General features: G+C 58.9%; 2 protein-coding genes across 2 annotated transcripts; both read left to right on the plus strand.

Moving 5' to 3' along the window:
• The first annotated feature begins 2,140 nt into the window (after positions 1–2,140).
• Positions 2,141–3,076, plus strand: LOC113176122 (protein sprouty homolog 2-like). The gene has a single exon (XM_026380537.2). It carries the CDS (start codon positions 2,141–2,143, stop codon positions 3,074–3,076), a length of 936 nt encoding a protein of 311 aa, XP_026236322.2.
• Positions 3,077–24,941: 21,865 nt separating this feature from the next.
• Znf835 (zinc finger protein 835) lies at positions 24,942–26,028 on the plus strand. Its single transcript, XM_077793281.1, is given in 7 exon segments — positions 24,942–25,111; positions 25,113–25,249; positions 25,252–25,809; positions 25,812–25,880; positions 25,883–25,918; positions 25,921–25,969; positions 25,971–26,028. Coding segments are annotated over 7 exon segments (1,077 nt in total).
• The last annotated feature ends 798 nt before the right edge of the window (positions 26,029–26,826 follow it).

The following is a 26,826-nucleotide window of genomic DNA, read 5'->3' on the forward strand; positions in this document are numbered from 1 at the left end:
GGAACCTGTGGATTTGCTGAAAGATCCTGCTTTCCCTACAGGGATCACTGAACTGAATTTTGGAAATGATTGGCCTAGGAAGCATAGGTAATACTCGTGAAATTCTGAGTGCTGGCCATCTGAAGGCAATCTCAGGGCCAGGCACGGTGGTACCCGCCTGTAATTCCAGAGGCTCAGGAGGCCAAGCATCACCAGTTCTAGGCCAGCCTCAGTAAGTCAGCAAGGCCCTGAGCAGCTCGGTGAGACCTTCAATATGAAAATAGTAATCGTAGTAGTAGTAGTAATAGTAGTACCAGCCTGGGGAGGTGGCTGGGTGGTAAAATGCCCCTGGGTTCAACCCTGGCTACCAAAAAAGAAAGAAAGAACCTCAGCCGCAAGCACTTCCCCCCTCGGTCTCCGCAGCTGGCTGCGCCGAGGCGGCCCCTCCCCCACTCCTCTCCTCCCTCTCTTTCCTGGTGACTCATCTCCAGGGACTCTGAGCGTTGCCTGGCAACCAGACCAGCTCCTGCATCCCCCCTCCAGTGAGGACCTGCTGCACCCACTGTTCACCCCACAGCTGCGGCTGCCTGCAAGGTGCCTGCACACCAAGAGTGGGGGCCCAGCCACGCTCCACGCTGGCACGGGGACCGCCAGCTCCTTTGGTTCCAGTTCCTGTCTTTGTGAAGCGGGTTGTCAGTGGCTGCTGTGAAGAAAAGCGAGCAGGCATGAAGGTGAACGTGGGAGACCAAAGAGGGGTGGCCTGTCCCTCCTGAGGCCAAGGTTTGAGAAGTGCAGGAGCACCTGTGTGCACACACACACAGCTGTTGTTCAGTCACCATCGTCACTGAACAATGAAATGTTTTCCTTTAAAAAAGAAACAGAAGTCACCAATGCACATTAGCGTGGTCTCTGTCCATGGGAAAGGCAAGGTCTGGTATGAGGAGGACCCGCAGCCCTTGTGCAGGGTGAAACGGGGAGGCAATTTGATGCAGCCAGTTGGGGCCGTGCCTGGCAGCACCCCACGAGGCTGAGAGAGTGGAACACGTGACCCAGCGGCTCCATGCACACCCCAAGAACTGGAAACACACAGCAAAGACGTGTGTGGAGTCTCCTGTTCCGAGCAGGCAAAGGGGGGACATTGCAGTGTCCATCAAGAATGACCAGAATTTGGCATTGACCCACGGTGGAAAGTACTCCCCGGTGGGGAAGCAGGTCTGCCACCTCCCACGACTGGACACACTCTGAGCAGGTGAAATCAAGCACTCGCAGAGGCCGAGGCCGTGTAGTTTTACTGGCCCAAGGCACAGACCCACACACCTGGGGTGGTGGTTTCCCGGGGCCAGGAAGGGGAAATGGGGTGCTGAGGCTGGTGGGTCCAAACTGTGGGCTCTCTAGTGTGAAACGGTTCTGAGGATGGAAGGCGATGGTGATCTCAAATCCACGTGAAAGCAGTTAATGCCAACGAACAGTGCACTTAAAATGGATAAAACATAAAATGCTGTCTAACATGCCCTAACTTAAATATTAAAATGCAGAATCTGCAAGACTACGTGTAACAATTAATACCTGAAAACATTCCTTAACACGGTAAATGTATGTTGTGTGTATCTTATCGCAATTAAAACCGAGAGCTGGAGCTGCGCGCCACAGCGCGCGCGCGTAAGAGAGGGGCCGGTGGAGCGCGCAGCGCTCAGGCCCCCGCGCCCTCCCGACCCGGCTCCGCGCCCCCGCGCCGCCTCTGCTCAGACGCACGCGGGGCCGCGCGACTTGGCGATCTGGCTTTAAATTCTCTGTGAGGCCGTTTCTTTTCTCATTGGCTAATCTGACAGGAAAAGGGATTCGCCGTTGGCGCTTCGGCCTCTTGTTCATTGAGAAAAAGAGGAAATACTCCGCGTGCGCTTCTGGAAGGGGCAGCCCCGAACCCCGGGGTGTTCATCGGCGGGGGACTTGGCTCCGAATTTGTCTCTCGATTTTTCTCCGCGATTGCTAGGAAGTTGAACTGAGGCAGAGTTTGGAAAGAAGGGAAAAAGTTTGCGGAGGGACTGGATTTATTTGCACATCGCTGAAAGAAACACCGGGGGAGAGGGGTTGGTGCGAAGCCGTGATCACCGAGTTCAGATGCGCTCTAAGCCTGCTGGAGTGACCACACTTCCAAGACACCATGGAGGCCGGAGCACAGAGTGGCAGCGGGTCTCAGCCTTTGCTGCAGGCGCACTGTGACAGTGGCAGGCAGCGTGGGGAGCCTGGCCCTGGAGAAGCCCTCTCCCAGCAGGTACAGGTTTTGTCTCTGGATCAACTCAGAACCATCGGAAACACCAATGAGTACACCGAGGCACCGACTGCGGTCCCCAGACCCGGACTGCAGCCCGCTCCTCGCCCCTCCACTCAGCACAAGCCGGAGAGGCTCCGCGGTCTGCCGGAGCACAGCCCGCCTCCCAGGCTCCAGCTTTCGCAGGTTCGTGTTTCTACTCGAGCCCCTCTGCCCAGGTCCATCAGCACCGTCAGCTCAGGGTCTCAGAGCATCCTAAGGACAAATGTCAGCAGCAGCTCCTCGGAACGGAGGCTGTTAGGACCAGCCTTCTCCTCTGGTCCACTTGCTGATGGGATCATCCTGGTGCAACCCAAGTCTGAGCTCAAGCCAGGTGAGCGCCAGCCACTGAGCATGGAAGATTTGGGCCTGCACGCCTACAGGTGTGAGGACTGTGGCAAGTGCAAGTGTAAGGAGTGCACCCATCCAAGGCCCCTGCCATCCAACTGGATCTGCAACAAGCGGTGCCTTTGCTCGGCCCAGAACGTGATTGACTATGGGACTTGCGTGTGCTGTGTGAAAGCTGTCTTCTACCACTGCTCTGATGATGATGAGGACGACTGCTCTGACAACCCGTGCTCCTGCAGCCCGTCTCACTATTGTGCGCGTTGGTCGGCCATGGGTCTCATGTCCGTCTTTTTGCCTTGCTTATGGTGTTACCCTCCAGCCATGGGTTGCCTTAAATTGTGCCAGGGGTGTTATGATTGGGTTAACAGGCCTGGGTGCCGGTGTGAAAACTCAAACACAGTCTGCTACAAAGTTCCCACTGTTGCCCCTGAGGCACTTTGAAAAACCATCATAGCATTGTTAATCAGGAATATCAGTATTAAGGGTTGTTCTCTTTTTTTTCTTAAACACATATGCAACCAACTAGACAGTTGTGATCTTGACACTGTTCGTAGAGAGTTGGGATAGTCTTTGCTGCTTACAGTGAGATGCTTTTTGTCTGTGTGCTATTTTAACTGATATGCTTGTTAGAACCTCAGCTAATGGAGCTCAAAGTTAAGGGATACGGAACTTGGTGTCCCACATATTGCATAAGCTTAAGCAACAGACACTCCTAGGCAGCTCTTGTTTGTGAATAGTCCTTGCAAAATTTGTAAATTAGCCAATGATCCTCTTGCCATTGTGTTCCCCAGAGATAATGTGCTATATTTTTGAATAGACAATGATATTCGCAACTGTGAGAAACAAGTTGTGCCATACTCCATGGTAATCACAAAATATTATACTAATACGTTGTACATTCGGAAGAATGTGAATCAATCAGTATGTCTTTAGAGTGTATTTTGCCTTACAGGAAGCCTCTATTGGAAAACTCTGATTTCCCCTTTCGACTTCATGTAGATCGTAGTCGTAGTAAAATTAAACATTTATTTTCTAGTTTTTCCACATGCTGTTTGGTGTGAAGACTATTTATTTGAAGTTTTATTATTTTATAACAAAGAATATTTTAAGCGACACCTTACAAGTTTTTCCCCCTGGGTATTATAGTTTCTGCCAAAGAGGGGCTTGCTGATGCCTATGTTCAATATAAAATAGAAAATATATTAACGTTTGAAATTAAAAAGCAAACGGAAAGCTGAGGAATGTCAGCGCGGCCTGGTTCCTCTCCCGCTAGGCAACAGCGCCATCTCGCGCCGCGCACCAGGAACGAGACCGGGTCGCCGCAGCCGCACTGCGGCGAACACTTGTTCGCGGGCCCGGGTTTAAAAACAAGTGTTTTGCCGAGCGCCGCGTGGCCGTCGTGGGCCGCAGGGATCTGGGGAGTTCCTCAGCCCCGGCGTGGACAGAGCTGGGCAGGGAGTCCGGGCTGGGTTTCCCCGGCAGCCGAGCGGGGTCCTAGGTGACTCCGGCGGGTCCCCAGGCCACAGCGGCATCTCCAGCCCCCTCCTGACTCGGAACCCCCACCCCCACCCGGGGAGCTGTCCTGGGCATGTCCGGAGAGGGGACTCCAGGAAGGCTGTCCTTCTGCCTGGGGTTTGGGCATGGTCTTGGGCACAGTCCTGCCAGGCTGGTGGGGACAGGGATGTGACCTGAGCCCCCACTTGATGGTCAGGAAGTCCTCTCCCCAGTTCCACACCACACGCAGGATGCAGAGGTGTGTCTGGTGTCTCTGGGCTCTCACCAAATGGATTCCTAACTGCAGGAACCACTTCCAGGAATCACGGGAGACACACGTCGGGGTGGGGGGGGGAACTGTGCCTCCCACCCACACACAGAGTGGTGCCTCGGACACACCATGTGGTGGAGGAGCCTGCCTGGGAGAGGGGTCCTGGCGGGTCGGGGAGGGCACGCGTGGGAAGAGCTCCACTGGGGGCTCCGGTCCTTGGTGGGCAGCTCGTGTGAAGTGTTTCCTGGTTCCTGGGGCACAGTGGCCTCTCAGGGTGTCCCACCCAGGACGGGAGGGCAGGTGCGTGATGGTCCAGAGTGTGGGAGTCCAGCCAAGGCCGCGGGAGGGTGATGTCTGACCTACTGGTCTGCACACAGAGGGCACACTCAGAGGACTGGAGTCCCGGCTCAGACGTCCTGCGGGTCAGCAGAATCCCAAGCCTCAGAGCTGGGGAAGGCAAGGAGGTCTCCAGGCTTCCTGAGCCCACGGACTCCCTGCTTCTTGACCGTGCCCACCAAAACCACCTTACACCCCAGGTGGACACTCAAGCAGGGACAGTGTTGCCCCAGAGGATGTCTGGCCATATCTGGGGACATTTTTTGGTGGTCACAGCTGGTGGGAGTGGAGGAGATGGGAAATTCAACGATGCTGCTCAGCCTCCTATGCTCAGCGGAGGAGGATGGCCTCCTTCATCCTAGGGTGCAGGAACAGCCTCCTCCCTCCTCCACAGCAAAGGCCCAGGAGTTCCACAGGACCAGGAGGTCCCCTGGCTGGGTACCGACACCTGTGGTCTCGCACTCCCTCCAAAGCTGCCTGGAGCAGACACTTCCCTCCACTCCCGTCAGCCTCCTCCTCAGATGGAGCGGCTGGCCTCCACCATTCCCTCCTGCTCCCAGGGTCTCCTCCTGGGTCCTCCCTGGGGACCCACCCTCCAGTCACATCCTTGGTGAGTGTGGCTTCTTGGCCACACTTGAAGACCCTTCCAGATTCTGCTTCCAGGACTCTGCTGCCTGTCTGCCCCACTCAAGCCACCACCCCCAGCCGCCCCCACGCTATTACTTCACGATGATTCCAGGGTGCTGCCTGCAGGCCGGCTCCACACTCCCGCTGTCACCCCACACCGCCAGCTCCCTCCCCAGTGTCCCTTGATTGCTGTTTCTCTGACAAAACCAGCAGCAGGAAGCTGGCTCTGCGGTCTCCTCAGGGAAGAGGGGCCCTCGCTGTGCCTGGGACAGGCCAACCACAGGGAACCCAGCCCCGGGCCAGGCGCCGGGAGGCCACCAGGGAGGACTCCCACGAGGGACCGCTGAGCCTCCTCTCCCTGTTTCACTCTTCTTTCCCTCGTACCCCTCCTTCGCCGGCTTTCCAGGGGGCTCCAGGAGACCTGGTGGTTTAACACCAGCTTCAGGGTGGCCCTGCTCAGCGCTGCTGGGGACAAAGGAATGTGGACGTGAAGGTGCTCCGTGCCTTCCCAAGCCGGGGGCTGCAGGGAGTTCTGCGGCAGGGACCACACCTGCATCCGCACTGCGGGAGTGGACGGCCCTGCTCCTGGCTGCTAGGGCGCTACAGCGTCCTCCTGGATGCCATGCCTCTCGACCCTCACTCCCTTCCCTCCCTCAATAGGCCCTGAGGTGGCCTCAGCCGCTGCCTCACCTGGTTGCTGAAAGCTCGGTCCTTGTTCCCGAGGTGAATTCAGTACGAACACAGGGTTTTGAGGAAAAGGAAAGAGAAGGTTTATTGTTTACTAGAAAAGGAGAACACAGGGAAGACCTGTCCCCGAGACTGTGACTGCCCCTCAGGGGACAGGGGGCTGGTAAAGAAGCTATGGAAAGGCTGCACTGCAGGTGTGCCGCGGCGGGGCCCCAGGTGCACCCGCCTGAAGGTACGTGGAAATCCACTTGTTATTTTTGGAGATAGTCGCTTCCTACTCTCCCAGGGACATCTCCTTCCTGTGGGGATCAGATAGGTAACCCAAGGTGCTCTTGTTCTTCGCCCTGGGCTAGGGAGGGAGAGGGAGAGAGAGGAAGAAAAACATGTCCTTTTTAAAATAAGCAGCAAGGGCTCTGTTCAGAGGTGCACTGGACACGATGTTCAGAGGTGCACTGGACACTGTTAGAACCTGCGGTCGGGACGTGTGTGCTCCTGCACCCGGGCCTTCGCCCTGGCGGGGCTGGGCAGACCTGGGATCCGGGCTCCCCAGGGCTCTGGCGATGCGGGTTTGGGAGAGGCTGCACGCTCTGCTCTCCCGAGCCCCCCCCCCCCCCCCCGCACCAGGAAAGAAGCAACAGTTAGCCCTTCAGGGGGACAAGAGAACTGTCACCTACTCGGACACGTACACGTAAAGGGGCTTGTTCAACAATCAGGCACCTACTGAGTGAAGAAAATTTCACCCTCCAAAAAGTGGCTTTCTGTTCTTACTGACCTTTCTTGTATCTGTAAATTACATTTATTATAGAAACGCAAAACCGTACAGCTGCTGCGCACCGGACTGCTCCGCGTTCTTACTGCCTCAGTCCCCATCTGCAGGTGACGAGGTGAGGCTCCGAGGGGCCACGTTGAGCCCGTGGTCCTCCACACCGAGCGCGAGCGCCGGAGCCAGCCTTGGTAAACAGCAGCCTCTCCACTGAGGACCGACGCTCACCCTGTGCTAGGGGAGACCCACGCTCCCGTCCCACGGAAGTCCCTTCCCTGGCCTCACGCTGGAGGCAGCTGCCAGTGGACAGGAGTGAGACTTTCACTGGCACTTCCCAGGGGACAGAGGGGCAGTGAGACAGCGGTGGACCAGGGCAGCGACCTGGTCCCGCGTGGGGAGACACCTTGAGCGTCTGTGTCCTGCAACCCAGAGAAACACAGTCAAGAACGGCCCAGGTAGTTGTCACCGCAGGGCTGGGCCTCAGGACTCCCCTGGAAACCCTCAGCACCCCTGGAGGACATCTCCCACACTGCTGGCACCCAGGAACCCCGAGCACCCGCTGAGCTGCACGCTGACCTAGGAGACGGCACCGGGTGACAGGGTCGTCTCTCTACACAAAGATCAGTGGGGAAGGCGGCATGTGGGACATTTTTGCGACTCTCTGGATGTCCTCCGTCTCGGGGACCTCGGGGACGGCTGGATTCTCATCTGGGCTCCTAGTTCCTGCACGTGTCAGACGTCATTCTGCAGAAAGCTGGGAAGGAAAAGGGCAAATGACACCTTTGTGCTCTGAGCAAAATCGTTGGGAGGCGTGTGGACCCTCCAGAGGGTCTCGGCTCCCTCCAGGGAGCTTGGATCGCATTTTGGGAGCAAATGGCCTAATAGACACACGAGTGATAACAACAATAACGAGACTCTGGGTGGGGGCCGCCTGAGCGCCGGGAGCGGGGCTGGTTAGAGACCCTCGGCCGCGGCCCCTCCCCCTCGCTCTCCGCAGCTGGCTGCGCCGAGGCGGCCCCTCCCCCACCCTCTCCTCCCTCTCTTTCCTGGTGACTCATCTCCAGGGACTCTGAGCGTTGCCTGGCAACCAGACCAGCTCCGCATCCCCCCTCCAGTGAGGACCTGCTGCACCCTCCGTCCCACCCCCCGGCGGCGGCTGCCTGCCAGGTGCCCGCACACCCGAGTGGGGGCCCAGCCACGCTCCACGCTGGCACGGGGACCGCGGGCTCCGGGGGTTCCGGTTCCACTTGAGCTCTCTCCACGTGTCTTGTTTTCTTCTCCGTCTCTCATTGAAGTCTGGTGTCTTGATGAAGCCTGTTATTAAGCAGCCGCCGTTCGGAGGGGCCCTACTCTATTCCCCTGGGAAAGGAGGACGTGCCCCGGGCCAGGCTGGGCCCGGTACCTGCACGGGGCTCGCCGACCCCAGACCCACAGGAGAGTCCTTTATGAACGCAGGGGTCTGCTCCTGTTTCGTGCCCGCACTGTCCCCGTCACATGGCACATGCTAAGTGGCTGTTGAGTGACCGGATCAGCACACAGCCAGGGCTGTCCCCCAGTTGACGGCTGCTTCTCCTCCGTTTATGGAACCCTGACGCTTGGTCTCACTTGGCCCCGTAAGTGGACTGCGTGGGAACCAGCACCTCCCGCTCCCAGGGAGGCCACGGTCCCCTCCCAAACCTTCAGGTTCCCCGCCTTTCCGTGGACAGTCCTAGTCAGCGCCGAGGCCGTCCTGGCCAAAGTCCAGGGCTCCCTGGGAAAGCATCGCCCGCCCGGCCGCCCAGCGCTGTCGGGACAGGTTTTAGTGACGCAGCCCAAACTCCCCAGAGGGCACGGACGAGAGGGGGACAGGCAGTTATGTCACCAGCACCGGTGGGGACGGAGGACTAGAACAGTGAGTGTGGCGGCATGGAGGGAACTGCTTCAGCAACTGTGGATACGGAGGCGGGCAAAATGCCTCAGGAAAGTGAAGCTTCATTCTTTCCAGTGCTCGTTTACCCAAATTACTACAGTTTTTCATATTTCATTATTGTAGAAATAATTAAAAACAAAAGCCTGTCACCTGGGCTGGGGCTCAGCGGTGCAGCGCTCGCCTGGCACAAGCCAGGCACTGGGTTCGATTCTCGGCACCACATAAAAAGATAAAATAAATAAATAAAATAAAATAAAGGTAACAAAAATGTCATATCTGTTTAAAAAACAAAAGTATGCCATGGTTTACTGTATCCAGCTCTCTTCCAGCTAAAGCCCACCTTGCAGGTGCAGAAAGTGGGGTTCAGAGGGGCCCACGTCCTGTCCAGGATCAGGGCGACAGTGTCGGGTCTGTAGCTCGGCTTCTGCCTCCCACCTCCTCTCCTGAGAGCTCTCGACTCACCCCTAGCAAGGGACTCGGTGTCCAGCCACGGGGCTCCAGCACCGGGCCACCAACCTCCTGACCACAGGAGGCAGACAGAGGTAGACCCTCTATTTCTGTTTCTTTCTCTTTTTTTTGGGGGGGGGGACAGGGATTGAAGCCGAGGGCACTTAACCGCTGAGCCCCTGGTGAGACTCACCCAGCAGCCCTTTTCATTCTTTATTGTGAGACGGGGTCTCACTAAATTGCTCAGGGTGAAGGCTGGCCTGGAACTTGCTGCGATCCCCCTGCCTCATTGGCTGGGATACTTGGCGGGATCCACTGTGCTGGGCTGTGGACACTTTGTCCTGAGGATTTAGAGATGGGAAGAGAGTCACATCAGGATACCCGGGCATCAGGCGTCAGACACCTTAAACATGCACCTCTTCAGCCAGCAAAGCTGCATCTTGGAAAGTCACCCCGGAGGGCGGGGGACACACCTCAGCTGGTAGAGTGCCTGCCCTCAGGCACAAGGCCCTGGGTTCAATCCCCAGCACCACAGGGGGGCGGGGAATAAAGAAGGAAATTCTCCTAGGAGAGTCATTCTGAAACTTCATCCTGTCGGAATTTTGTGCTTTCCAGGATTATTGAGAACCCCAAATAATTTCTCTTTGTTTGATTTACGATCATGTATATCTACCATACTATCAATGGAAACTGGATATTTTTAATTTAAAAAACTTTGAAAGGTAAGGAATCTCTTATATATCAGCATCATCTACACTGAAGGAAAAACAATGGCTCTTTCCAGATAAGGATCATGAATCAAGGTGTCTCCCACGTGTTTGCAGACCCCTCCAATGTCCTCCCAGGTAGAGGACAGCTGAATTCTCACACCTGCCTCTTAAATCCAGCCCTGGCAACTTGACAACATGCAGAATCCATAGAAGGACTCGGCCAGTCAAATCTAAATATTCTCAGAAGATGGTTTGGAACTTGTAGGCCTCCTGAAAGGGCCCTGATCCCCCCCGGGGAGCCTGGAACTGCACCTGGGGACCACAGGCCTAGCAGACAGATGAACAACAGAGATGAAATCATAAACAGAGGCCATCTGACGAGGCTGCAGTGGGAACTGGAAGCCAGGGGAATGATCCTCTAAACTGGCCCACTGTGCTGACCCCCACATGCTTTCTCTCAAAGCAGCCGGCCTGGCTCCCGTCAACAGGACAGGTTACATTCCTCAGCAGACTACCTGCTGTCTGCAGGAACGGGGCCGGTTATCCTGGGAGGGGGCGGGGGCGGGGGACAGACCGGTTCCAGAACTCAGGGGCTAAGGAGAGTCGCCAAATCGGTAAAAACGGTTCCGATCAGAACCGGTCAGCGTGGGTCAGAGTGACCCAGAGCTGCCTGGACCCTGACATGAGCAGTGGAGACTGTGAGATCCGGTGGCTGTCAGCTCAGCCGTGGGCGGGCGAGACTGCCAACGTCCCTGGACCCCACACAACTGCAGGGCAGGAGGGCACTCCCCGCTCTCTTCCTGGAAAGTGTCCCTGTCCCCCTCTCCCTAGGCCTCCCACTAAGAGTCCACTCAAGTGAGAACCCAGAATCCAGCGGGGTCCCCTGCAGTGGCCTTGATCCCATCCTCGGCCACAGAGAGACAGATGAGAGGTTGTCAATCAAAGGACCTCAGCCGCAGGCCCTTCCCCCTCCACCCCCTCGGCTGGGCTGAGGCGGCCCCTCCCCCACCCTCTCCTCCCTCTCTTTCCTGGTGACTCATCTCCAGGGACTCTGAGCGTTGCCTGGCAACCAGACCAGCTCCCGCATCCCCCCTCCAGTGAGGACCTGCCGCACCCACGGTTCACCCCACGGCTGCGGCTGCCTGCAAGGAACCCAGCCACGCTCCACGCTGGCACGGGGACCGCCAGCTCCCGTGGCTCAGATCCACTCCAGCTCTCTCCACATGCACTTTGCCTGTCTTTGTGAAGCGGGTTGTCAGTGGCTGCGGTGAAGAGCAGGCATGGCATGGAGGTCCACCTTCAGGGGGAAAGGAGATCTGGTTCCCAGGAGTGAGAAGTTGCATGATGCCCAGTGGGTCCTGGGTACCCAGTGGGCACTTACCCTCTTCCAAGTAACAGTCGTTATGAAACAATGGAAAAGTCGTGTTTTTTTCTTTTCAAAAGAAAACAAGGAACTGCCACACATCCATGCCCTATGGTCACTATTCAAATACATAGAGAAAATAACAATGTAGCAGGAATTAGACAAAGTGTTTGTGGTGGGAGTGTGACCTGATGTCCTGACTGTGGAAGGTCGTGTGGATGCCCTTGAAAATGTTAAAATGCAACTATCACACAGTGCAGCGATGCCAAGGGCAGACATTCACCCCAAAGAATGTCACCCCACGTCTCCAGGAGATGTGCGTACGTCTGTGTTCACAGCAGCAGCACTCAGGCCCCCAGAAGTGCAAGCAGCCAAGCCCCTCAAAGGAGGAACGTGGTGCTGGGGCTTGCAGAGGAGGGACGTCCACTGGCTCTGGCTGTGGTCAGGAGGAGCCTTAGCCAGTCCCAGAGAGCACAGAGCGCCGTCTGTCTCTCAGGTAGCACACCTGGGGGCTCAGACTCAGAAACAGGGGAGAGGTGTCAGGAGCAGGGGCCAGGCAGGGGGCAAGTTCAGCTCCGCAGGACCAGTGAGCACCACAGGGAATGAGGGGACTGCGGCCCCACACTGTGTGCACGATGCCACCAAAGTGTCCCTTACACCTGGTTAAAATGATCAACACCAAGTTGTGTATATGTTACCAGTTTTAAAAACAGACAAGGTAAAATATAAAGCCTGTGTCCAAGGGTTAACATGAGTGTACTGCCACCTGGATTTCTAAAAAGCAGCTTTTTGAGCCTCGTTGTCATTCCTTATCCAGCAGTGCCACCTAGCAGTGCCGCCTAGCAGTGCTGTCCAGCAGAGCCACCTAGCAGTGCCCAAGGCCTCACCTCCAAAGAGAAAACAGAACAAGAAGTGTTTCCAATTGTGATGCTTCAAGCTTTTCTTTCTTGTTGAGTAAGATTTCCCTCGAGGGACTTTGGACACAGACTTGGCCTGATGGTCCCTGAGCGTGGACACACGCTGGGGTGGGATCCTGCAGCCCTGCTGTGAACACGGCCTTGTGCACTGTTAATGATTCATCAATAAACAGATTCAGCACAGAGAGACCTGATATTTTGAGAAGCTTATATATAATTCAGGGGACTTTCTCGAACCTGGAGACTTTGCAGTGTTTTTGATCAAACATCCACCTGAGGCACCTGAGACGGCCAGAGTGGGGTCACCCCACAGCTCCTCATGCCCCTCGGGTTCCTGTAGGAGAAGAGCTGGCCTGTCTATCTCATGAGACGGTCCACCTTCTCCCTGAATGCCTCTAGGGGCATGTGCTGAAGTTCTTCTCTGTCACAGATGTCAAGGACCCATCGGTCCTGAGCCCACTCCTCCTCTCTCCAGGAACTCCTCGGACCCTCTTTTGGAGGTATCTCTTCCCCATGATGCTTGGACAGGTGCCCTGGTGAAAAGTAAGGTGTGCCCAGCCGTGCCCAGCAGCCCTGCTGTGAGTGGGGTCCTGGTTTTAGAGGGGACACTGGCTAGAGGCAGGTCCCCAGGTCATCTGGCTGCATCACCAGCCCAGTCCTGACCCTGAGCTCCAGGGGAGGGGTCCCGTGCACATCCAGAGGAGGGACTCCAGGGCTGTTGTCCTTCTGCGCCCTGTGGTTGGCCACTGGGGTTTGGACTGACCTCATTAGGTGGGTAGGGGCGAGGAAAGGAGCCTGGTGTACAAGTTGTTAATGGAAGCATCTCTAGAAGTCTCCTTCTGCCCGCTCCCTGCACACACACCTGTGGGACACACCTGGATGATCAAGGCCTCACAGCGAGACTTCACGGACCACCACGGAACGCCCAATGGTCACAGGTCACTGCCATTTAAGCGACAGTTTGCTGGGTGAGCCAGGGGAGGGGCTGGCCACACCCCGGGACCACGAGGGGAAGTTCAACCCAGGGACCTGACCTGATGGGATGTGCTGAGTCAACCTAACTGCTTACCCATTCCCTTAAAATGGCTCTGCTTCTCCCCAGTAATACCTTAGGTGAATCAGGTACAGCGTGTCCCCTTTTATCTGAAAGGCCACTTCCTCTTTTCTTTTCTGTACTGGGGATCGACCTGGGGGTGCTGCCCACGGCCACATCCCCAGTCGCTGGGATCAGGGACGTGCGCGCCCCGCTGGAAGGTCACCAGCTCCAAGGGCCAGAGGACTCGCCCAGGGACACTGCGGGTGGCGACTGGGCGCAGCTTTGAACCTGGGACCTGGCCACCAGGCGGCCCTGCATTCCTCCCATCAGCGGGTGGCGACAGGGAGCCGCTGGGAGGGGGCCAGAAGCCAGCAAGGACTCGGGCTTGGTCCCGGGGTCCTGACCAGCCTCCGCCACCGGAGCTCCAGAAACACACTCGTGCTCCCCGGGGCCTCCAGCGGTGCACCCGCGGGGCACCGCGACCCGCCTCCGGTGCCCTGCTGGTGGGGAGGGAGCCCGCGCCACCGGGCTTCCCCAGAGCATGTCCCCCCCCCAGCAGCCCCCAAGAAGCCCGCTCTGCTACTGTCCCCCACCCGGGCTCAATCAGCCCCATCAGCCCCATCAGCCCATCAGCCCCATCAGCCCCATCAGCCCATCAGCCCCTTCAGCCCCATCAGCCCATCAGCCACATCAGCCCATCAGCCCCATCAGCCCCTTCAGCCCATCAGCCACATCAGCCCCCTCAGCCCATCAGCCCCATCAGCCACATCAGCCCCCTCAGCCCATCAGCCACATCAGCCCATCAGCCACATCAGCCCATCAGCCACATCAGCCACATCAGCCCCATCAGCCACATCAGCCCATCAGCCCCATCAGCCCATCAGCCCCATCAGCCCATCAGCCACATCAGCCCCATCAGCCACATCAGCCCATCAGCCACATCAGCCACATCAGCCCCATCAGCCCCATCAGCCCATCAGCCACATCATTCCCATCAGCCACATCAGCCCATCAGCCACATCAGCCCATCAGCCCCATCAGCCCCTTCAGCCCCATCAGCCCATCAGCCACATCAGCCCCATCAGCCCCATCAGCCCCATCAGCCCCTTCAGCCCCATCAGCCCCATCAGCCACATCAGCCCCATCAGCCACATCAGCCCATCAGCCCATCAGCCACATCAGCCACATCAGCCCATCAGCCCCATCAGCCCATCAGCCCATCAGCCCCATCAGCCCCTTCAGCCCCATCAGCCCCATCAGCCCCATCAGCCCCATCAGCCCATCAGCCCCATCAGCCCCATCAGCCACATCAGCCCATCAGCCCCATCAGCCCCATCAGCCACATCAGCCCCATCAGCCACATCAGCCCATCAGCCCCATCAGCCCATCAGCCACATCAGCCCCATCAGCCCCATCAGCCCCATCAGCCCCTTCAGCCCCATCAGCCCCATCAGCCCCATCAGCCCATCAGCCACATCAGCCCCATCAGCCACATCAGCCCCATCAGCCCCTTCAGCCCCATCAGCCCATCAGCCACATCAGCCCATCAGCCCCATCAGCCCCTTCAGCCCATCAGCCACATCAGCCCCCTCAGCCCATCAGCCCCATCAGCCACATCAGCCCCCTCAGCCCATCAGCCACATCAGCCACATCAGCCCCTTCAGCCCCATCAGCCCCATCAGCCCATCAGCCACATCAGCCCCCTCAGCCCATCAGCCCATCAGCCCCATCAGCCCCCTCAGCCCATCAGCCACATCAGCCACATCAGCCCCTTCAGCCCCTTCAGCCCCATCAGCCCCATCAGCCCATCAGCCCCCTCAGCCCATCAGCCACATCAGCCCCATCAGCCACATCAGCCCATCAGCCACATCAGCCACATCAGCCCCATCAGCCACATCAGCCCCATCAGCCACATCAGCCCATCAGCCACATAAGCCACATCAGCCCCCTCAGCCCATCAGCCCCATCAGCCCCATCAGCCCATCAGCCACATCAGCCCCCTCAGCCCATCAGCCCATCAGCCCATCAGCCCATCAGCCCCATCAGCCACATCAGCCCATCAGCCACATCAGCCCCCTCAGCCCATCAGCCACATCAGCCCCATCAGCCACATCAGCCCATCAGCCACATCAGCCCCATCAGCCACATCAGCCCCATCAGCCACATCAGCCCATCAGCCACATAAGCCACATCAGCCCCCTCAGCCCCATCAGCCCCATCAGCCCCCTCAGCCCATCAGCCACATCAGCCCCATCAGCCACATCAGCCCATCAGCCACATCAGCCACATCAGCCCCATCAGCCACATCAGCCCCATCAGCCACATCAGCCCATCAGCCACATAAGCCACATCAGCCCCCTCAGCCCATCAGCCCCATCAGCCCCATCAGCCCATCAGCCACATCAGCCCCCTCAGCCCATCAGCCCATCATCCCATCAGCCCATCAGCCCCATCAGCCACATCAGCCCATCAGCCACATCAGCCCCCTCAGCCCATCAGCCACATCAGCCCCATCAGCCCCTTCAGCCCCTTCAGCCCCATCAGCCCCATCAGCCCATCAGCCCCCTCAGCCCATCAGCCCATCAGCCCATCAGCCCCATCAGCCCCTTCAGCCCCTTCAGCCCCATCACCCCATCAGCCCCATCAGCCCCCTCAGCCCATCAGCCCATCAGCCCATCAGCCCCATCAGCCCCATCAGCCCATCAGCCACATCAGCCCCCTCAGCCCATCAGCCACATCAGCCACATCAGCCCCTTCAGCCCCTTCAGCCCCATCAGCCCCATCAGCCCATCAGCCCCCTCAGCCCATCAGCCCATCAGCCACATCAGCCCCATCAGCCACATCAGCCCATCAGCCACATCAGCCACATCAGCCCCATCAGCCCCATCAGCCACATCAGCCCATCAGCCACATCAGCCACATCAGCCCCATCAGCCACATCAGCCACATCAGCCCCCTCAGCCCATCAGCCCCATCAGCCCCATCAGCCCATCAGCCACATCAGCCCCATCAGCCCCATCAGCCACATCAGCCCATCAGCCACATCAGCCACATCAGCCCATCAGCCCCATCAGCCCCATCAGCCCCATCAACCCCATCAGCCCCATCAGCCCATCAGCCCATCAGCCATATCAGCCCCATCAGCCCCATCAGCCCCATCAGCCACATCAGCCCATCAGCCACATCAGCCCATCAGCCCATCAGCCACATCAGCCACATCAGCCCCATCAGCCACATCAGCCCCATCAGCCCCATCAGCCCATCAGCCACATCAGCCACATCAGCCCCATCAGCCACATCAGCCACATCAGCCCCATCAGCCCCATCAGCCACATCAGCCCATCAGCCACATCAGCCACATCAGCCCCATCAGCCCCATCAGCCACATCAGCCCCATCAGCCACATCAGCCCATCAGCCCATCAGCCACATCAGCCCCATCAGCCACATCAGCCCATCAGCCACATCAGCCCATCAGCCCATCAGCCACATCAGCCACATCAGCCCCATCACCCCATCAGCCACATCAGCCACATCAGCCCCATCAGCCACATCAGCCCCATCAGCCCCATCAGCCCCATCAGCCCCATCAGCCCCATCAGCCCATCAGCCCCATCAGCCACATCAGCCCCATCAGCCACATCAGCCCATCAGCCCCATCAGCCACATCAGCCCCATCAGCCACATCAGCCCCATCAGCCACATCAGCCCATCAGCCACATCAGCCACATCAGCCCCATCAGCCCCATCAGCCACATCAGCCCATCAGCCACATCAGCCACATCAGCCCCATCAGCCCCATCAGCCCATCAGCCCCATCAGCCCCATCAGCCACATCAGCCCATCAGCCACATCAGCCCCATCAGCCCCATCAGCCCCATCAGCCCATCAGCCCCATCAGCCCCATCAGCCCCATCAGCCCCATCAGCCCCTTCAGCCCATCAGCCCCATCAGCCACATCAGCCCCTTCAGCCCCTTCAGCCCCATCAGCCCCATCAGCCCCATCAGCCCATCAGCCACATCAGCCACATCAGCCCCTTCAGCCCATCAGCCCCATCAGCCCCATCAGCCCATCAGCCCCATCAGCCACATCAGCCCCTTCAGCCCCATCAGCCCCATCAGCCCATCAGCCACATCAGCCCCCTCAGCCCATCAGCCCATCAGCCACATCAGCCACATCAGCCCCCTCAGCCCATCAGCCCATCAGCCCATCAGCCACATCAGCCACATCAGCCCCTTCAGCCCCTTCAGCCCCATCAGCCCCATCAGCCCATCAGCCCCCTCAGCCCATCAGCCACATCAGCCCCATCAGCCACATCAGCCCATCAGCCACATCAGCCACATCAGCCCCATCAGCCACATCAGCCCCATCAGCCACATCAGCCCATCAGCCACATAAGCCACATCAGCCCCCTCAGCCCATCAGCCCCATCAGCCCCCTCAGCCCATCAGCCACATCAGCCCCCTCAGCCCATCAGCCCCATCAGCCCCATCAGCCCATCAGCCACATCAGCCCCCTCAGCCCATCAGCCCCATCAGCCCCATCAGCCCATCAGCCCCATCAGCCCCATCAGCCCATCAGCCCCATCAGCCCATCAGCCCCATCAGCCCCATCAGCCCATCAGCCACATCAGCCCCCTCAGCCCATCAGCCACATCAGCCCCCTCAGCCCATCAGCCACATCAGCCACATCAGCCCATCAGCCCCATCAGCCCATCAGCCCCATCAGCCCCATCAGCCCATCAGCCCCATCAGCCCATCAGCCACATCAGCCCCCTCAGCCCATCAGCCCCATCAGCCCATCAGCCACATCAGCCCCCTCAGCCCATCAGCCCCATCAGCCCCATCAGCCCATCAGCCCCATCAGCCCCATCAGCCCATCAGCCCCATCAGCCCCATCAGCCCATCAGCCACATCAGCCCCCTCAGCCCATCAGCCACATCAGCCACATCAGCCCATCAGCCCCATCAGCCCATCAGCCCCATCAGCCCCCTCAGCCCATCAGCCACATCAGCCCCCTCAGCCCATCAGCCACATCAGCCCCCTCAGCCCATCAGCCACATCAGCCACATCAGCCCATCAGCCACATAAGCCACATCAGCCCCCTCAGCCCATCAGCCCCATCAGCCCCCTCAGCCCATCAGCCACATCAGCCCCCTCAGCCCATCAGCCCCATCAGCCCCATCAGCCCATCAGCCCCATCAGCCCCCTCAGCCCATCAGCCACATCAGCCACATCAGCCCCTTCAGCCCCTTCAGCCCCATCAGCCCCATCAGCCCATCAGCCCCCTCAGCCCATCAGCCCATCAGCCACATCAGCCCCATCAGCCACATCAGCCCATCAGCCACATCAGCCACATCAGCCCCATCAGCCCCATCAGCCACATCAGCCCATCAGCCACATCAGCCACATCAGCCCCATCAGCCACATCAGCCACATCAGCCCCCTCAGCCCATCAGCCCCATCAGCCCCATCAGCCCATCAGCCACATCAGCCCCATCAGCCCCATCAGCCACATCAGCCCATCAGCCACATCAGCCACATCAGCCCATCAGCCCCATCAGCCCCATCAGCCCCATCAACCCCATCAGCCCCATCAGCCCATCAGCCCATCAGCCACATCAGCCCCATCAGCCACATCAGCCCCATCAGCCCCATCAGCCACATCAGCCCATCAGCCACATCAGCCCATCAGCCCATCAGCCACATCAGCCACATCAGCCCCATCAGCCACATCAGCCACATCAGCCCCATCAGCCCATCAGCCACATCAGCCACATCAGCCCCATCAGCCACATCAGCCACATCAGCCCCATCAGCCCCATCAGCCACATCAGCCCATCAGCCCATCAGCCACATCAGCCCCATCAGCCACATCAGCCCATCAGCCACATCAGCCACATCAGCCACATCAGCCCCATCAGCCCCATCAGCCACATCAGCCCCATCAGCCACATTAGCCCATCAGCCCATCAGCCACATCAGCCCCATCAGCCACATCAGCCCATCAGCCACATCAGCCCATCAGCCCATCAGCCACATCAGCCCCATCAGCCCCATCACCCCATCAGCCACATCAGCCACATCAGCCACATCAGCCACATCAGCCCCATCAGCCACATCAGCCCCATCAGCCACATCAGCCCCATCAGCCCCATCAGCCACATCAGCCACATCAGCCACATCAGCCCCATCAGCCCCATCAGCCCCATCAGCCACATCAGCCACATCAGCCCATCAGCCACATCAGCCCCATCAGCCACATCAGCCCATCAGCCACATCAGCCCATCAGCCCATCAGCCACATCAGCCACATCAGCCACATCAGCCCATCAGCCACATCAGCCCCATCAGCCCCATCAGCCACATCAGCCACATCAGCCCCATCAGCCCCATCAGCCCCATCACCCCATCAGCCACATCAGCCACATCAGCCACATCAGCCACATCAGCCACATCAGCCACATCAGCCACATCAGCCACATCAGCCCATCAGCCACATCAGCCACATCAGCCCATCAGCCCCATCAGCCCCATCAGCCCCATCAACCCCATCAGCCCCATCAGCCCATCAGCCCATCAGCCACATCAGCCCCATCAGCCACATCAGCCCCATCAGCCCCATCAGCCACATCAGCCCATCAGCCACATCAGCCCATCAGCCCATCAGCCACATCAGCCACATCAGCCCCATCAGCCACATCAGCCACATCAGCCCCATCAGCCCATCAGCCACATCAGCCACATCAGCCCCATCAGCCACATCAGCCACATCAGCCCCATCAGCCCCATCAGCCACATCAGCCCATCAGCCCATCAGCCACATCAGCCCCATCAGCCACATCAGCCCATCAGCCACATCAGCCACATCAGCCACATCAGCCCCATCAGCCCCATCAGCCACATCAGCCCCATCAGCCACATTAGCCCATCAGCCCATCAGCCACATCAGCCCCATCAGCCACATCAGCCCATGAGCCACATCAGCCCATCAGCCCATCAGCCACATCAGCCCCATCAGCCCCATCACCCCATCAGCCACATCAGCCACATCAGCCCCATCAGCCACATCAGCCCCATCAGCCCCATCAGCCCCATCAGCCCCATCAGCCCCATCAGCCCATCAGCCCCATCAGCCACATCAGCCCCATCAGCCACATCAGCCCATCAGCCCCATCAGCCACATCAGCCCCATCAGCCACATCAGCCCCATCAGCCACATCAGCCCATCAGCCACATCAGCCACATCAGCCCCATCAGCCCCATCAGCCACATCAGCCCATCAGCCACATCAGCCACATCAGCCCCATCAGCCCCATCAGCCCATCAGCCCCATCAGCCCCATCAGCCACATCAGCCCATCAGCCACATCAGCCCCATCAGCCCCATCAGCCCCATCAGCCCATCAGCCCCATCAGCCCATCAGCCCATCAGCCCCATCAGCCACATCAGCCCATCAGCCACATCAGCCACATCAGCCCCATCAGCCACATCAGCCCATCAGCCACATCAGCCACATCAGCCCCATCAGCCCCATCAGCCCATCAGCCCCATCAGCCCCATCAGCCACATCAGCCACATCAGCCCATCAGCCCCATCAGCCACATCAGCCCCATCAGCCACATCAGCCCCATCAGCCACATCAGCCCATCAGCCCCATCAGCCACATCAGCCCCATCAGCCACATCAGCCCCATCAGCCACATCAGCCCCATCAGCCCCATCAGCCACATCAGCCCCATCAGCCCATCAGCCCCATCAGCCACATCAGCCCATCAGCCCCATCAGCCACATCAGCCCCATCAGCCACATCAGCCCCATCAGCCACATCAGCCCATCAGCCCCATCAGCCACATCAGCCCCATCAGCCCCATCAGCCACATCAGCCCATCAGCCACATCAGCCACATCAGCCCCATCAGCCCCATCAGCCCATCAGCCCCATCAGCCCCATCAGCCACATCAGCCCATCAGCCACATCAGCCACATCAGCCCCATCAGCCCCATCAGCCCCATCAGCCCATCAGCCCATCAGCCCTCGCATCCTGCCAGGCTGAAGTCACGACTTGCGCCTCCTCCCTTCCTCCGCTTCCTTTCTCCCTCCCTCCCTCCTTCCTTCTTTCCTTTTCTTTCCTTTCTTCCTTTTCCTCCCTCCCTCCTTCCTTTTCCTTCCTCCCTCCTTTCTTTCTCCCTTCCCTCCTTCGTTTCCATCCTTTTTTCTTCCCTCCTTCCTTTCTTCTCTCCTTCCTCCTTTCCATTCCTTTCCCTCCTTCCTTCCCTCCCTCCTTCCCTTCCTTTCTCCTTCCCTCCTTCGTTTCCTTCCTTCCCTTCCCTCCCTCCTTTCCTCCTTCCCTCTTCCCTTCCCTTCCCTCCCTCCTTCCTTCCTTTCCCTCCCTCCCTCCCTCCTTCCTTCCTTTCCCTCCCTCCCTCCCTCCTTTCTTCCTTTCCTCCTTCCTTCCTTCTTTCCCACTTTCCTTTCTTCCTTCCTTTTCCTCCCTCCCTTCCCTCCTTCCTTCCTCTCCATCCTTTCATCCTTCCCTCTTTCCTTTTCCTCCTTCCTTTTTCCCCTCCCTCCCTATTTCCTTTCTTCCTTCCTTTCCCTCCTTCCTTTCCCTTCCCTCCTCCCTCCTTTTCCTTTCCTCCCTCCTTTCCCTTTCCTCCCTCCTCCCCTTCCCCCCTCCCCCCTTTTCTTCTCCCTCCCTCCTTTCCTTCCCCCTCCCCTTCCCCCTCCCTCCTTTCCTTCCCCCTCCCCCTTTCCCTTCCCTCCCTCCCCCCTTTCCCTTCCCCCCTCCCTCCTTTCCCTCCTCCCCTCCCTCCTCCCCTCCTCTCCTCCTTCCTTCCATGGCCTTCTGGGAGTTGTAGTTTCCACGATCCAAGCACACTAGTCAGTGATTGTTGCGCAGGCGCGCGCGCAGGGCTTTCTGGAAGCCGTAGTTCATGGGCAGTGTGCTCGGGCCGCGCCTCTTATGCGCAGGACCTACCGGACTCATTTGTTCGTGTCTCCGGCGGCCTAGGTTTTGGCCTCTGTGCAGCTGAAGCAGGCGAGATCCCCGAGGTCTGTGAGGGCAAGAAGGGGAAGCCGGCCGGACTCCACCGGGCTCAGCGGGAGCTGCCTGGAGCCTGTGGCCCCAGCAGTGGGGCGCCAATGGCAGGTGCATTTTCATGAGCTTGTTCCCGTGCAGGTGTGACCGTGTGTATACCTGGTCATGGCAGCGCCTGCCTGCGCAGGTGTGACTGCATGAGAGCTCATCCCCACGTGTCCTTGTTTGCACCTGCTAACTCCAGCGAAGTGTCGAGTCTGCAGGTGAAACTATGTAACAGCATGTGTGCATGCATTTGGGCATCTCTGCATATCGCGCCACGGCCACGGCACACATAGTCACACAGGTGTGTGGCTGACTCTGGACACGTATGAAATTTGTCTTCCTGGGTGCGAGGTGAAGGCTTCCCCCGTCTGTGTTCTGGGTATGCAGCAGTGTAGGATAAGTCAGACCTGTGCTTGCTAGCATGAAACTAGGTGGCCCGATGTGCCTGTATCATTCTGTACAAAGAGGGCCCTCCAGTGTCACGGTGTGTTTGTGTTGCTGTGTGTGATCTGCACATGAGGGAGACCATGCACACGCGGACTTTGCTATGTTGGGGCTCTGCCCACCAGGTATGACTATGCCTATGGCCAGGTGTGCTCCTGTAGGTAGTTTCCCAGCACATGGCCTGCCTGTGCTGGAGAGGGTGACCTATGCAACCTTGATCCCTGAGTGTCCCTGTTCACTTGGAGACAGTGCACATGGGATAGCTACCTGTAGCTACCTGTGCCTAAAGTCCCATAAGCAGGCATGAGTGCTGCAGGTGCACAGCTTCCCACCTGCCTCCTTGCCCATGGGGAAGCATGTGTTCCTGCATGTCTGTTATGATGACCTGGGTTATGATGACATGTGGCTGTGTATGTTGGCCTCTGAAATAACGTATGTGCCTATCTGTGATGTGAAGTAAAAAAAAAAAAAAAGTATATTTGGTCATTGTCTCCATTTCCTGGCCTAGAGCTAAAACTGGATTTCCTTAGTGATGGGGTAAGAACTGCGTCTTCCATTATTCACAATGCTCAGGAGGAGCCTGTGGCCCCGGGAACCCACTCTGATTGAAGTGTTCCAACCTTCAGCTCCAGCCCCCCCCCATCACCAATGGTCAAGGTGGCATCAGTCACCTCTACATAATGCAATCTTCATAGGAGCCCTAAAGGTCCGGGTTTGGAAAGCTGCAGGTGGGTGGACCCAGGGTGGCACACCAGCAGAAGCATGGACGCTCGCGTGGCTCCCCGTGGACTTTGCCCTAACATCTCCCACTAGGCTGCTCCTGAGCCAGACCACGAGCTCATCAGGCAAGCCGTCCCTCCCAGGCAGGGGTTGTGGGCCTCCCCACCGCTCCCCACCTTGTGACTTGTGGGGTGGGGGCCTGAACGCTGAGTGCTGGTGTGGGGAAACTCCGTCTTGAGTGTTGGCAGTAGGGAGGTCCCTTTACCACCCCAGGCCTGTCTGTGTCCCCATCTTGGGCTCCCTACCACCCAGAATCCCATGTCCTCCCTCATCACCCGTGTCTGTCCCAGCCTCTACCGTCAGGGTCCCCGTTTCTTTTCCTGCAGATGTCAACTAACCCACTGAGGCCCAGGAGCCCCAAGAAGGGCTACACCTGCCGTGAGGGGACCTGGTCCTCCCGGGATATGAGGTGGGGACCACTGCCCATGCCTGGGGGCAGCCTGTGGAATTGGCCCATGCTACAGGGCCTTGCTGCTGTGCACACAGGGTCCTGCCCACGCTGGCCCTCTCCCCTGTCACTCTGTCTCCTGTTCCAGGCTGGGGTACCCCAGCCCGGCCCCCCACCCACCCGTGGTGGACCTGCGACAGGCCCTCTGCACTCGAGGCCCTCTCGGCCCCAGAGTCTCCAGTCCAGAGTCTGCGCTCCGCGTGGCCCAAGCTGGGGAAGACCTTCCCGGCACAGGGGAGTCGTGTGTTAAGGGCTGGGTGGCTCTGGAAGGACACATGTGCCCCGAGGTCCTGAGGCCAGGAGCAGGCCCTGCAGCCCCAGGGTTCTGGGGCAGGAGCCTGAGGTCAGATGCTGGGGAAGGGCACCTCCGCACTGTGTCCTCCTCTGGCAGAGAGGGCAGCTCTGCTCTCTTGCTCTTCTTATAAGGACACAAACCCAGCTCAGCCCTCCCCTCATGGCCTCTTCTGCCCAACTCTCCGAGGCCCCACCTCCAAAAACCATCACCTTGAGGGCAAGGGCTTCAACATAGTCATTTGGGGACACGGTCTAGTCTGCAGCACCCGGTTACAGCCCATATTTAAGATTGACAGGTTCTTTTATTAATTTTGTGATTTTTTTTTTTTAGTGGGCCAGGGATCTTTTTTGAACTTGTTTCAGATGCCCAAGCCAGTGAGTCCCAACCAGGGATGACTTCATCCCAGGAACACTTGGCAATGTCTGGAGACATTCTGATTGTCACTACTGCAGAACACCACTGGCCTCCAGCGTGGGGAGACTGGGAATGCCACTCAGCCTCCCTCAGCACACGGGTGAACACCCAGGGCAAAGAATTATTGACTCAAGATGCCAGGGTAGGCAGGTCCAGGGAGCAGCACCAAGCCCTTCCTAGGCCAGCTCCTCCCAGCCCAGGGCAAAGGATAAAGCTGGTGGATTTATTTTCTTTCAGATCCAGAGAGGAGCTGGAAGATCAACGCAGCACCCGGGGAGCAGGATGGAGGGGCTCTTGAACACCACCCTCCAGGGCTCTGAGCTGGGAGGTCCCTGGAAAGAGGAAGGTGAGTTTAAGGACCCACGGGAAAACCCGGAGAGCTGCATGGAGCCAGGGGCCCACAGGGGAGAGGCTGCAGGAGAGGCCATCCAGGAACATGGTCGGTGGGCTGCGCGCCAGAACGTCAAGCTCTGCTGTGACCCAACTGGGCGCGCCCAGCAAAACCAGGCTGCGGAGAGACCACGCGCCAAGGAAGAGCCTGGAGCAGAACACTGGCACCAGCCAAGGGGAGAAGGGTGGAGGCCCTAGGAAGCCTGGAGGTGTGAGGACTGTGGGAAGGCCTTCAGGTACTGTTCAGCATTCATCCTGCACCAAAGAATCCACACTGGGGAGAAGCCGTTCGCCTGCCCCGAAGGCAAGGCCTTCCGTCAGAGCGTGCACCTGACCCCGCACCAGCGCACGCACCCGGGCGAGAAGCCTTACGGCTGCGGGGACTGCACCAAGGCCTCCAGGTGCTTCACACACCTGACACAGCACCGGCGCGTGCCCACGGGCGAGCAGCCCTGTGCCTGAGTGCAGTGCGCCAAGGCCTTCCGCAACCGCTTGTCCCGGATGGAGCACCAGCGCATCCACACGGGAGAGAAGCCCTTTGAGTGCTCCCAGGCCTTCCGCTCCTCCTCTGGTGGTCCGCCACCAGAGACCCACACCGAGGAGAAGCCGTGCGCCGAGGCCCTCCAGCAGGTCGCGCACCAGGCACAGCAGCCGCGCACGCACACGGGGGAGCAGCCCCACGTGTGCCCCGAGGGCGGCGCACCCTTCAGCCTGAGCGCCTCGCTGGCAGGGCACCGGCGCATCCACACGGGCCAGAAGCCGTTGCTGGCGGCCAGCGCACCAAGGCCTTCCCGCAGGTGTGGCATCTGACGCTGCACCAGCGCACGCACACAGTGAGCGGCCCTACAAGTGCCAGGACTGAGGCCAGCGCTCAGCAACCGCTGGCACTTCCTCCAGCACGGCCTGGGGCACACCGGGAGTGGCCTACAGGTGCCTGCGGGGCAGCGCCGCCTTCCGGAGCACCAGAAGATCCCCCTAGGAGTGCCATGAGCGGGGAAAGGCCTTCCGGAGCCACCTGGTGCACACCGGGGAGCGGCACTCCAACAAGTGGAGCGCCCTTCTCCTAGGCGCTCACGAGACACCAGAGGACACGCAAGGACAAGAGGCCCTACCCGTTTGTCCCATGCAGGTCAGCTTTTCCCTGCAGCCACACCTAACTCAGGGGTGGGGTGGGGGGAGAGGCCTGCTCTCAGCGGTGACCCAGCAGACACCTGTGTGGACATGCAGAAGAGTAAGAGCTGAGGCACAAGAAGGACCTGGCACTCCTCCTGTCCACACCTCATTTACAGCCTGAGCACGGTGGGGCAGAAGCTGTGTGCCGGTGGTGTCCTGGGAAGCCAAGACTCAGAGAAGCTCCTTTACTTCCCAGAGGTCACACAGCAAGGAACACCCAGGGGGCTGGGGCTGAACCCCACGACTGCCAGAGCCGTCTCGGCACCTCCCCGTGGGGACTTGGAAACGCACACAGGCAGGGGGACCCACAGAAATGCCTAGAGTCTCTGGCTGGCCTTTTAGTTGTTCACTTTATGATCTACTAGGCCTGCATATTACTAAATATTTAGTAAATATTAATAAATACACATTTAATAAATGACAGCGAGAGGTTCTACTCCTTAGTGATGCTGCATATTTACTAAAGGAGCCCTCCGGAAAAGCAATCTGGATCTAAGACAGAACTTGTGCTCAGAGAGAAGGAGCAGGAGGAACGCAGAGCAGGCAGGGCCCCTCCAGGAGGGTGGTTCTGCACACACTGCCCAGTGCACCGAGGAAGCCCCCC

This window comes from Urocitellus parryii, chromosome 15 (genome assembly GCF_045843805.1).
Source record: "Urocitellus parryii isolate mUroPar1 chromosome 15, mUroPar1.hap1, whole genome shotgun sequence".
NCBI lineage: Eukaryota > Metazoa > Chordata > Mammalia > Rodentia > Sciuridae > Urocitellus > Urocitellus parryii.

Excerpts from the sequence above, each read along its gene's own strand:
- LOC113176122 (XM_026380537.2), top strand. The coding sequence starts at position 2,141 with ATGGAGGCCGGAGCACAGAGTGGCAGCGGGTCTCAGCCTTTGCTGCAG.